Raw genomic sequence first — 13263 nt, forward strand, 5'->3', positions numbered from 1 at the left:
TGGACTTCAAAATAAACAATAGACTGGACCTCTTAAGAGAAGAATAGAATATAATTACAAGAGGCAATATCTGGAGGGCAATTTCCACAAGCCAATTTTCCGGCAATTTCCTCACGCGAATTTTCTCCCCTGCCTTCAAAAAACAAACAAACAAATAACCATAGAATTACGTGGCATGGTAGTGTATTTTTCCCTGCCAAAGCCAGTTGGTTTTGATAAACAATTTTTTCTGAGTCACAAAACTACGAAGGGCTAACCAAAATTGAATAGTTATTTCTGAGTTATTTTGAATATCAATAGCAGGTTCGCTTGCCAGATATATGGACTACAGACCACTAATACAAGACTACGTCCAGAGATGATATTTCACCCCACTCGTCTCACAAATATGTGCATTTGATCATGAGAGGTTACTGTAGGTTGGTTTGAAAGACTGTCCATTTAATTTCCTGGATCAGGAAATGGAATTTATTGCAACAGCACAACTATAATCGATATCTCCTACAAATGGCGAAAAATGGATTTATAGATTTTAACGCCTAAAAGCTAGCACACTCGCCAAAGCTGGATGCCGAGCATAAATCTTTGATTCTTTATGAAAAACTAATCATAATCAAGAAGCTAAGATGATGTGAAAATAAAAATGTCAGATACGAACATTTATTACACTATGATGCAAATGTGTGAACGTATGTTATTTGCTTGGTTTCAACTGCTGGCGATGAAAATCAAATTTAGCCAAACTCTACAACATGCCCTCTAAACAATGTTAAACTTTTTTTTTTTACGTGGATCGTTTTTCAGTTCTTAACATTGTACTAAAAGGTTCTTAACTTTTGCAAACAAATGCCGGAATCTTGTAGTTGAGTTTCAAAGAGACTGCAGGTGCCCGTTTGTAACTGAAGATGCGCACCAAATTTTTACGGATTAATTTTTCAAAATGTCGAACTGTCATATGTATAAGTGAATGTAGTTTTCAACTAAACTGCTTCACTATCGAAATTTGACACTTTCAAAACGAAGGAAATAAGGGCATAATGCACCCTCATGGTGTGATCTCCTACCTCATAAAGATCGACTTCTCTCGACACCATGGTTCCTTCCACAGCATAGGAAAAGCTTCTTTGAAGTCCATTTGAGACTGCATTTACAGACTTTGGTCGAACTTCGACTTGACTATCACGGTGATTTAGAACCTGCATGGAAAAGTCGGTGGGACCCTCGCCAAACGCGATATAATCTACATCTCCTACTAAAGCTAAGGTACTCCCATCCATTACTCTGCAATATCAACAGGAAAAAGAGAAATGAACACAATCTTCAAATGCGGAGAAACATTAATCTTTTAATTAAATCGGTGGCTTGAATTGAAAATTATCTACTCGCTCACTAGCTTACTCACCTTCTAGATCTCCTCATGTCAAAGGAGAAATCCTCATCGTTTATTGACATAATAATTTTGCAATTAAACTCAAGGGAGCCGGATGAAGGTACATATAAACTCTATCTTTCATTCATCTCACACAGGAGTTTAAATTGACATATTAATTGCGTCATCAACATTAATAATATGTGCAGACGCAACAGTAATTAATGAAAACTCCGCGTTCTCAGTTTTTCATATCCTCGTTACTAATTAAGAAAAGCTTGCAAAATAAGTGCTTATTTTGATTTATTTCCTAGGAACTAAAAACAAAGGCACTGTGTGTAAGTTAATATAAAATGCAATGATCGCCCAAAGACAGCTTAGTTGATTTGCCAATGACCAAGCAGGAGCGTAGCGTCCATATACTCACATACGCCCGTGCGTACAGCTGAAATCTGGCAATTTTTTTTTGTATTTTTTCTTGAAAGCATTTTTATCATTAAATCGGGATGACGGATAAATTTTATCGCATTATATTAGCGTCTTTGCTTGTAACCAGCACTTGATGGCGCCTCTGTCTTACCCTTTATTTTTTTCCGTAAACACTGTACCTGTCATGCCAATAACTATATGGGTAAAAGAAACAACTAATTTCTGCATTTCCCTTCGTATTTATTTATGGAAAATGCCCTGCGGAAAGGGCTGGAAATGACATTGCCGAGAAACTAAATTCAGAAGTTTTCTCGAGGAGCACCCTAGTTTGAAGTGCCTTCAGCGCTCTCAACTTTTCTTCCCGTGCGTACACCTTCAAAATATCACGCTACGCCCCTGCCAAGATCAAAACATTAGTTAGCATTCTTTAATATAAACAAAAAATAGCCTTGACCGAGTTTCCTTGATCACCATGCAGTGACACTGATTTTATCAATAAATTTGCGCCAGTTTAGACGGATAAGAGTTCAAATCACTGGGAAACAGTATTACTGATATTAACAGCAAGTACCTTATTTGAAAATTGGTTTGACTTTGTGGAGACGAGTACTTTAAAAAAAAGTGCGCGCCTCATCGGCCGTTTAACACTAGAGATGCTTCTAAGACGGAATTTACTTCCGAAGAAGTGTCTCAAAAAGTTTCCCCTATGCTTTAGAAACCAGTTTGATTAAGTTAGAGCTGCCCTAAAATCTATCTTAATTTCTATTCGGACGTCTTAGAGGAATTTTGGTCGTCTAGAAGGTTGTTTTAGCACAGGCAGCCCAAGCGCACTATTTGTGGGTTCGGGCTTCAGAGGTCATTTGGTCGGAATATACTAGAATTATTAGTGTATTATCTGATGCCAAATAAATGCAAAAAGTTTTAAAGATATGAAGTCTTCTTGTTTTTCCATCTGTACTAGTAGCCTTTAAGATAACGAAAATCGATATTTCTTGCATTATTACATGTGATTCGGGCCCTTATTGTTCGAATTTTATCACATGTATTCGAATCTACAACGCTTAGAAAAAAAAATCATGATCACGCGAAATATTGGTTCAAAAAGCTCCCTTACCTTTAGTTGATAGCCACTCTGTGTCCTACGGTCGGTTTAAACGCCGTTTAGTCGACTTTCTTTCCATCGAATACTGAACACTTATAGCGAAGAGACTTTCAACCTCGGATCTTAAAAATCTGTTTTGCAACAAAGGATCACAATTTATCTGTTGCTGTTGCTACTTGTTTGTTCTTGTTTTTTCCTTTAACCGTTAGCCATAAGAAAGCCGAAATGCTTGAAATGTCAACCCCCCAGGGGTAAGGGGGTGGAGACCCTTTTTGCACAGTTACGAGCAGTTTTTTCCCCGCCTTGGTAATCCGTCGCCGGGAAGCACCCCGTCCTCTGCCAGTCACGGCAGGCCAGTCTGAGTGTAAACTGAGCGAGAAATAGGAACTTTGGGTGACTCGTCCCGAGTCGTCTCTATTTGGATCTCAAGCTAGAAGGTGAGAAGCGTGACCGAAGGGGGCGCAAGGGGTGATGGGAAGGAGGAATACGAAAGGGAGAGACTTCTAGTCTACTTCTCCTACCCATCACCGCTTGAGCTCCCACTGACTGCGCTTATCTCGTTAAAATTAATAGGAGACTGAGAGACGACTGGGGACGAGTCAGGAACGGCTGCGCCTGACAGTGACGCACGCTACCGCAGGCCGATTGCTAGTTGCGGTGTCATAATTTCCACTTTAACATTGTATAAACTGGATTTTAAAAACATACACTTAACATCAAAGTCTTTGCACTGAACAACAGCCCTAAAGTCACAAGAGACGCTCCATCCTCTATTCTGCAAGTAACAGTATTCTGTAACAGTTTCGTGACTTCCAGCTTGTGTATGCCATCAACAAAACGTAACTTGACATATTAGGTCAAATTACACTGCAGTACCGATCACGATAAGTACGACTATGTATGTTAGCTACCTGTTCACTGAAAAAACATTTCGGCTTTTCTAAGACTTGCTAATGTCACTTGTCCCATACTCAATTTACGTATAGTATTGATTAACTTGAGGGCAAGTCGAAAGTTTAGTTAAATTGCAGAGGCATATCTGTTGATACCCGCTGACAAAGCAAGAAATGTTTGCTGAAGTTTCTGAAATTACAATCCCTTTACGCCATGGGTGTCTTTCTTTGGTCTAATTAAAGTGTAACTGCTAGCACTTTAATCTAAGCCGTTCTAATTCACTGATTCAAGACCACAAAACGTGCCTTTTGACTTAATGTACTCCTCTTTTAAATAAAGGTATATTAAAGAGCTAAACACAGTTACTAATAGGTTTTGGCAACATTTACTAATTTGTTAAGTAACTTGAACACCCTCATAAAAATGAAAATGCATTTATGACCACATCATCATCGTTTTGTATCTACTTCTAAATAAACGGAACACCATACCTTTAATTTTGTGGCAAACAGCTTATTGATTGTAGCAGACATGCAGTCATCATGAAGGCGATTAATATTATAATACGGCAGTTGAGCAGTTGTAATTATTTATGCCTGAATGAATTCGAATCCGGTGCGTCAATCATTCACAATTACTCGACAAGTTCACTGCCGTTCTGTGTGTCGTCACGCAACGCTCCTCCCCACAAAGCATTGACGAAAAGAACGGCTGTGATCACACGGGCAACGACGTGCGCACTCGGCGCGACGATGTTGAACATTCTTCGTCCGAAGTGCCGTTTTCACCGAAATGGGTAGCGTCGATTTCATACTTCGACTTAACTGATGAACACACACACAGCAAAAGATAGGTATATTTGAGTGTTCACCAGACTGTAACGAGTATGAAATACAGTAAAGGACTGTGCAATAATTACCTGGAGCAGGTGTGGGGGGGGGGGGGGGGGGGGGGCTGGGAAATGGGTGAAATATGCCCCAAAACTAAGTCATACTCCCGCTCTCATTAAGCAAAAATATTAATTTCAACTCCCCTCACATAATGATAATATTAAGGCTAACCCCCCCTCCCCTCCTTGAAAAAAGTCTCCTCACATTGATTCCCTAACACCTACGTTAACTGGTTCTTTCACCTAGAATCACTGGACTCTGAGCTTGTGTCGTCTTCACATGAATTGGGAAATTCGTCATCTTCTACAGCATCTCTGGCACTAAGGTTCCAGCGTGCATGGGTGAGAACTCAGGAATTCCTGTCTGTTTGAGCTTTTTTTTTGAAGCTCAATTTAATCATACTGTGTTTTATTTACCGTCCTTTAAATTTGTATTGCTATTAAAATTTCAGCAGTTGGGTTTCTCATTCTGCTAAATAATGATGCCATGCGTGCTAACACCGGCATCTTTCTTTTTCATTCAGGAATAACGTATAACATTATAGTGCTAAATTTTGCAACTTTTAATTAAAGTTTCCTGTTTTATTAAATCCTAGTGCAAATAAGGTAGCACTGTTTTAACAATATAACAGAGGCATTCCTTTCCTACTGCATGACAGATAGGAAAACAACAGTTCATAGATCAGAACACCTTAGAGTTGATAAATTTATCAGTTTTATTTCAATGTTAGCATTTATATTTGAACTCTAATAACTCTTCCACTACTTTACATCCAACTCCCCTCTCTCTTGTTGTCATTTTCTCCTATATGCCCCCTCTAATTTTCCAACCCCCCCTCCCCTCCCCCAGGTAACTATTGCACAGTCCCTAATATGTACGGAATCCTTACCTCGTTAGTCGAAAAGGTGATACACTGAGCTACGAGCTCTCCGATCCTTTCCGGACAATGGCGTCAGATGTCATAACAAAGTCGAAAGCACTTAACTTTATATTTTTACGCAGCGAGAGAGCGTTATGTTATGTCAAGTTTAATAGTCCAACTGGTTATGTGAATCGGTCTTTCTTATCGGGTGAGAACTATGAAAGCCCGAACCCTTAGTCACCATTTTCTCAATTTACGTCTGCCACCCCTGGCTCCAGAGGTCCGTTGTCAGAAATATCCAGGAAATGCTGCTTCGCCGCGAACTATCAAGCTCCAGATAAATAAGGTACCACTCCTTTGAAACCACTGAAATAAAAGTTGGGTTTAATTGCTCCTAAGATATCTCAACTGATCCTTATCAAACTCCAGTTTAAAGCGAATGGATATATCTCAGTTGCCCAGCTACTTGATCCCTAGGAAATTTTGGAGATGGCCTATTTTGCCGTAACTTTCTCGACCGAAGATACGTAACAATTATAACTATTGCTCGAGCCCGAATGGGCTGTGAGTCAATAGCCCATGAGGCCGAAGGCCGAATGGGCTATTGACTTAGAGGCCATGGGGGCGAGAGGAAAATTTGTTTTAGTAAAGTCCAACTAGTTGGTCAAAAATATCGAGACAAAACAACGTTATCTAGCAAAACGTGATTCAGCCGCCATTGTTTTGGTTTTCAAAGCCGGCGCTTTTCGCTACTAGTGGGCTATAACATATAGCCTAGTAGTAGCTGAACCAATCAGAACGTAGCATTGATAATAGACCACTAGTTGAAATTACTAAAGTAAGATACTTAACCTGTTCCAGGTTTGTCAACAAGACGAGCGGGTGAAAAATCGAGCGCGGCTGCAAATAAAGAAGGGGGCTACTAAAAAAGAAAGAAAGGAGACCCTCCTTGCAGCCCGGGTGTCAGTCTCCTGACGTGGTCAATCGGATAAAAATCGACATCGGAAATCGATTGATATCATCGATATTAATCGATTTAATCCACCGATTAATATTGATTGATATCGGAAATCAATAGAAATCGAAGTCACAGAAAAAATAATTTATCGATTGTTATCTAGACGGTTCACAGTCCCCTATTTTTCCGTGAGATCGTCGAGATCGAGCGCGTCTTACCATTAATGGCGGCCATCTTGATTTTCAGTCGTACCGAGTCTAACCTGGGGATGAGTATCAAATCTACTTAGACGGCGGGGGACGGTTTGGCGAGCAGGCGAGAAAATTTTTCTCGCCCCCCACCCCCTAGAGCTATAATCCCCGACGCCCGCCTCCTCGGTACATCTAAAAATCAAGATGGCCGCCATTAACGGTGAGACCCGCTCGATCTCGACGATCACACGGAAAAATAGGGGACTGTGAACAGTCTAATTGTTACCGATTAACAAGATCGATAACAATAGATAGGAATCGATAGTAATCGATAAAAAATCATTATCGATTTCTATCGGAAAATCGTCGAAATAAATCGAAGTCAACTTTTTTTCTTTACCGATTATCGGATACATCGATTACTATCGATTGATATCGGTTATCGGCTTATCGATTAACTACGTATATCAGTCTTCCCCTCCTCCCCCGCCGACTTTTTTCTTGCGTTTCCCCTATTCTTTTTCACTCCTCCAGGCGAGTAAAACACATTGTCAAATGAAGAATTTTAGAGCCATTTTGCGCGCCGATGGGGTTTTCCTACCAATCTTTTTTTTTTTCTTAATTAAAAAAACCCGGTCCGGTTATGTGAAAATTATGGTAAAGTTTGATATTATTGATTGATTATTGGCTCAGATGCAAATTGCTTGCAAGAAGCCTTGCTGCGCGCGCTAGGCGGTTCTAATAACGGACTACGCCTCTGCAAAAGCTATATCACGTACGATTCAATTTTTGCAGGAAAAAGACAACGCGTAGAGGAACAGACATCAAAACTGACCGAAGACGTGAAAACAAACGGCGTAGCTGAACTGCTTAAATTTAATAAAGTCAATAAAGGTCGGTAGACTGCAGAGGAGAGAATTGAAGATCACACTGATATGAGATAGTGAATGCTTTTTTGTGTCAAGTCTTGATCCGAAACGAACCCTCTTTGCACACTTACCTTGCTTTTTTCGGCATTGCTGGGGTACGTCACGTTGCCATGTTATGGCATGGGTTACGCACTTGGCACACATCTGAAATAATCTTTCTCTGGTTGCAATATAAAGTTACTCAGATATACGACTCAAGAGTGGACTGCGTTTCGATAAAAAACAGCAGAACACACAAGAGTCATCAGATGGCTCATTGTCGAATCTTCGTTAATGATTAACGATTTTCAAACAAACCTTAAGTCATTAAGAGCATTTATTATTGTTCTAATAAGGGACCAAAGTAATTGAGAAATATAATTCATCATTTACGGCCATTTCTTGCTGAAATACACCAGTCATACATTTGGCATTGTTCCAATACACAACGACCTTGATTGCACTACTTTTTAACGCGCGCCGTTTTTCACGTGAGCTGAATCGTATGCGAATTTTGGTCGGCTGAATCGTTTCAGACGCCGATCATTATTCCAGCCCACCAAAATTCGAATAAGGGCAAAAATGCGCATTTCGGTTGAAACCTTTTAAAAATCTATCCCTGGTGAGCCGACCTAAATTTGTAGCTGTTTCGAATTGATTCAGATGCCATGCGTGTTGAATTCGATTCGGCTCATTTGAAGTACCGCGTCTGAACCAGGTCTAAATGCGACCCATGGGTCGCAGTTTAAATTTTCAGTTTTTAGTTTTTGTACTGTTTATTTTGTGTAGAGATGAGTAAAAACAATTACTCCTCAGTAACATGTTTAATTTTTTGTCGCGTTTAATAAAATTGACAGGTATCACTTTAAAGACCTCAATACGTGTCTATCCCAAAGTTTTAATATATCTTGTGTGTTAATTGTGGTAAAAGCGTAACATTCTTACAACAGGATGTCAGCACAGGATACCAGCTAACGTTCTTTTCTAAATATAATTCAAAAACATGCAACCCAGTGAAATCTACTTGAATCGTAAAATTTTCTTTTTTATGGTTCATCTGGTAAAATATGGATTTGTGAAGTCTACATGTTGCTTAACTAACAGTGAAGTTCCAAATATTTATCACTTTTTTTAAGCCCGTAATTCATTAGTTATGAGTCCGTTTTCCTACCCCGATACACAAATCAATTATTGCAAACGCCAAAAAAAAAGATAAATGAATAAAAATTTTATTAAACGGACGGCAAAACTTTTTCAACAGATGGCAGATTTCCAAAGTGCCTTCTTTTAACAAACTACCAACCAATTTTGTGATTTAAACTCATTATCATACATCACCATAGTCCAAAACAACAGTGACACAAAGGGAAGTAAAATTTAAACCAAGGATAAGATTCTTGCCAACTCATTTAGGTGCAACTCAGTTTAACTGGCAAAAAGAAATTTCTTCTTACCGTACATTTCACCCAGGTCACCTCATTTCGTCTTTGCCTGTAATGTCTGCAGTCTTATAGTAGTTCTGAGTAGCTTGCTTGAGCGCACTTAAATGTCTTTCATACGATTAGAATTTTTCAAAGACAACAACAGAGGCTTCTGCAAAGTTTGTATCCTTTACTCTCGTTGTAACACTGAAGTATTATAGAATTTCAGTTTCCTTAATTTCAGACCTTGTTGTCAAGTAACACACAGTTGAATATCACTGACTATGGCACCTCCGAAATTTATAATTCTACAATCAGCTGTTCAAATAACTTGTAAACAACACTTAGTAATGGTAACAGGACTGAGTGGAGTCCAATTCGGTCTGTAATCATACGAGTGATTAACAAAATCGGACGAGCACGTAGCGGGAGTCCGATTTGTTTGATCACGAGTATGATGACAAAACGAATTGGACGACACAAAGTTCTGTTACCAATTAATCATAACTTAAACAAAATTTGTGATATATAAGGCTCTTTTTTAAAATCAAAACAGAAGAAATTCCAATTTTTTTTGCTGGCAGTGAAAAAAAGCCATTTAAGCGCGCGCGTGATGGCGCGTACTGTCCAATTACTTAGGCATGACGCGTACTGTCCTATTAACCTGTCCAATAAAGGCTGAAATCAGGGCAGTTGATAGCCAATCAGATTTGAGAATTCTGTTATAGTTATGATTAAAGAAAGAATTCTAAAATCATGTGCGTAGGAGTACTACAAAATACTCAGTCTGAAAACGCGTTGACTACTTTTTGCACATCCGCAAATATAATTTATTGCATCAACAGTACACTCTGTGAGAAGATCTACATAAATAAAGCAGCCGAAAAAAATATGCAACCATTCCCGCCTCATGTGTAGTGGGGACCTTTACGCCAAGGTAGTTTAGCCGCTTTTACAGCTTCATTCGTACTACTGCGGTAATATTCGCCGTCGATCATGGCAGTATTTCATGTTAGTGTTGAAAATTTACGTATAATTTAGCTGAAATTTTAAATGGTATGTTAGTCCTGATAATTAGCGAAGGTTCACAGCATTTTTTTTTTAATCTTGACCTTAGATTCCATTTTACAGTTCAGGCCCCGGTTGTTCAAAAGTTGGATAGCGCTATCCACCGGATAAATCACTATCTAACTTTTACCGTGGTAAATGACCCTTTTACCGCGGAAAATGAACCTTTAGCGCGGGAAATTGACGTGGTGTGTGTGACCGGACTTTCCCGAGATAAATTTACCACGGGAAATATCCATGGTTACATCAGAAAGAAGAAAGAAACCGCCCACGACATTTAACGTGGTAAATAGCTAAGGATTCACCCAAGGAAAGAGAGCCAATTAGGTTTCTTCAATTGACATTAACATAAAACTGCAAAAACGATTATTGCTCTGATCAAACAAATCAAATGCTGTAACAGTCATTGAGTCTATTAACACCTGAATAAGCAGTGTTGCTCGAGACAAAATATTTGGGACAGAAGAGAGCTGAAGTTGAGCTGACAGTTCGCGTAAGACTTTGAATTGAGCCAGTCTATGCCTGTAAGACAGGTCCAGCTTTCTTTGCCTCCAGCTGTACACCAGCCCCAGCAAATCCTGTCCCACCACGCTGCAATGGAATGATATCACTGTCCTTCAGCTTTGCTCCAGTAAATGGGCAAAGCATGTCTTTCTTGATTAACTTCTCAACACAGTCCATAGTTACGACATGCCCTGTGTTCTTTAAAACAGCACAAGGTACAGAATTACCCAGCGTATCATGAGTGACAGCACATTTGTATCTCTCAGACTTGGCTACCATTGGCCGGCCATCATCTTTGTCATCTATTGGGGTCAGTTTAACAGCCACAAGATCCTTGATTTTTAAGGGCTTCCCACTCATTGGACAGTATGTCTTGGTGTCTGGTTTTTTGAGGAGTGTTGGTTCTGCTTGTGGCGTTAAGGAAGGAACCCAGAAACTTGGAAGACTTTTGTCTTTGCCTTTTGAAGTGCTATCTGTAGTTAACAGAAATGATGAAAGGAATCTATTAAATGCGTAAACATACTGAAAACAAATAATGTGGTGAAAAAGTATGCGTTGCCCAAGAAGGATTTTGACACACACAAGGCAAAATGACAGAAGTTCTTCAAAGAGATTAATCTACTCCCCTGTGCTTTTGCAACGTGTCATTATAGCTTTCATGGCTCCAGAAATAATCTTCAACTTACCACAACAGTGAAAAAAAAAATAGAACAACAAAAAGGGAAAGTCAGAACAGGCATTCCTTTTCACAGTACATTGTACAACGGCTCGAAAAAAGTCCAATTTGGTCGTCTGGGAAGAGTATATTTTCTTGCAGGGCAAGTAACTTTTCAAGCTAACTTGCTTGACTTGTAAGTGAGGCCAGGTCCAGTCAAGTCATCCTTCAGCCAATTATTAACTAACACAAGCAAGTAATTGGCCTGGGCAAGCAAAACACAAGACCTGCTTGCCCAAAGGAAGCGCTGGAAATCAAGTTCTCTTCATGTTCTGAGTGGGATGTTTAAAGTAACACCCTACTCTTGTTTTCCTCTTCATGCCTTTCCATATCATGCATACACTGTAAATCACTCTACCCACAACACCTCACCTTCTGTCAAAAACCAATCGTTCAGGTTGACTTATATGCATTGCATTAAAGGTGAATACATGTACACGTAAACAGACTTAACTGGCAGGCACAATTACTGGTGGACCCGTCTGCATTGTGGACCAAAGATTACCGACACATGCTCAAAACTGAGCTTACATATTTCTTTACACTGAAGAATGGGTTACAATCAGAACTGCATCAGATCCAAAGCCTGAAAGCAGCCCAGAAGCAGTACCGAGATTTTCACTTACAGAGCTTCAGTAAACTGATTTTTCTGATGAGTCAATGCAACAACTGGACTGGACATTCAAAATTACTATCCGTAAACCATCTGTCATCAGGAATTCGTACTCTCTTCCCGATTGGAATTGGTTTTGGACTCAAGTAAAAAATGAAAAACTGCAAAACCATAAATATTATTGCCAAATTTAAATATTTCATTTTTGTGAGCATTTTTTAATGCTTTAAAAGACCCTCCTGGTTAACCAATTGCAGTCCCGTGAACACAGGAAATTGTATTTTAGAGACTCCAATTTTAAAAATTTCACAAGGGAGAATGCCCAAAGCACTCAACATTCACTCCTACAGCACGAACAGTGTGAGTCCACCAGCTGAACCTCTCTATCCAGTACTTCCACATGCTACCCAAAACCCTGCACAGTGCTCTTCTCTTGTGCACAGAGAAACCAATTTTGGGTAAAGTAAGGTTCCCAACCCCGACAAGGCAGCCATAAATCTCCGATACCATTATAATATGGTAAAAAAAAGACTGTACTGTATAAATGAAAGCTACCTTCTGCTTACAGTTGGTAGGTTTGATTTATGCAATACAGTCTGTAGATATTTTGGTGTGGTTGAGAGACCTGCACCGTGTAAATCAGGACATTATCATTTTCGCTTACCGCTTGATGTTGACGGTGTTTGATCATCCACCACAGAAGAAGGTCCAGCAGCACTTGTTTCCTTTGTCACAGTGAATGCAGAGGTTGTTTTTGTAGTGAGTCGTTTTTCCATGTTCACAAATGATTCCACCTTCGATCGCTCCTTCTCCTCTTTTTTCCCGAGCTCTTTAGCCTCTTGCTTCTTCTTTTGTTTCTCGAAAGCTTTCATTTTCCTCGCAGCTTCGGTTTTCTGATGAAGAAGACATTCTAATATAGCTTCTCTGTCGTATAAAAAGCCATCTGGAGTGACGACTGGTTCTCGGCAAGGCTGAAGAGTCAACGAGCAACAGTCGAAACTTTTTACTGAATCTTTACCCAATCGCACAGCTTTACTGCCATATCCGGACTTCTGAGTATCCTTCTTTCGTTCGTGATAGGAATAAACTGTCCCTGCGGTACAATTTTTCGCGTGCCTTGTCATTGTGGCAATGCTTCAAAGTTTTCGAACAGACGACGAAAGATGGCGGCGATAATTTCGACGTGGCGTGGATCCTAAGCCCGACGTGGCTCCTTTGGCAAGGGAGGGGTAAGATATAAACTATTTTTGAACATTTGTTTATAAATGCTTAGAAAATTTAGACATTTCTTCACTTAATGTTGCTAAAAAAACGCCTTAAAATATTTGCTTCAGTCGAC

At 39.6% G+C, this 13263-nt stretch overlaps 2 protein-coding genes across 2 annotated transcripts in view; both read right to left on the reverse strand.

Moving 5' to 3' along the window:
- Nucleotides 1-1478, reverse strand: part of LOC140940354 (transient receptor potential cation channel subfamily A member 1-like) — a 32670-nt gene extending 31192 nt beyond the window's left edge. The window contains exons 1-2 of the mRNA XM_073389306.1: nt 1403-1478; nt 1065-1281 (exon numbers count right to left, since the gene is read on the reverse strand). Of these exons, the coding sequence (XP_073245407.1) occupies nt 1065-1281; nt 1403-1452 (267 nt within the window). The 5' untranslated portion in view covers nt 1453-1478. The remainder of the gene's footprint in view (nt 1-1064; nt 1282-1402) is intronic.
- Nucleotides 1479-8816: 7338 nt separating this feature from the next.
- LOC140941332 (nitric oxide synthase-interacting protein-like) lies at nt 8817-13079 on the reverse strand. Its single transcript, XM_073390314.1, has 2 exons — nt 12589-13079; nt 8817-11069 (listed from the first exon to the last, which is right to left on the reverse strand). Exons 1-2 carry the CDS (start codon nt 13046-13048, stop codon nt 10609-10611), a joined length of 921 nt encoding a protein of 306 aa, XP_073246415.1. The 5' UTR covers nt 13049-13079; the 3' UTR covers nt 8817-10608.
- Between the last annotated feature and the right edge of the window lie 184 nt (nt 13080-13263).

The sequence above is a fragment of the Porites lutea genome, chromosome 6 (assembly GCF_958299795.1).
Source record: "Porites lutea chromosome 6, jaPorLute2.1, whole genome shotgun sequence".
NCBI classification, from domain to species: Eukaryota; Metazoa; Cnidaria; class Anthozoa; order Scleractinia; family Poritidae; genus Porites; species Porites lutea.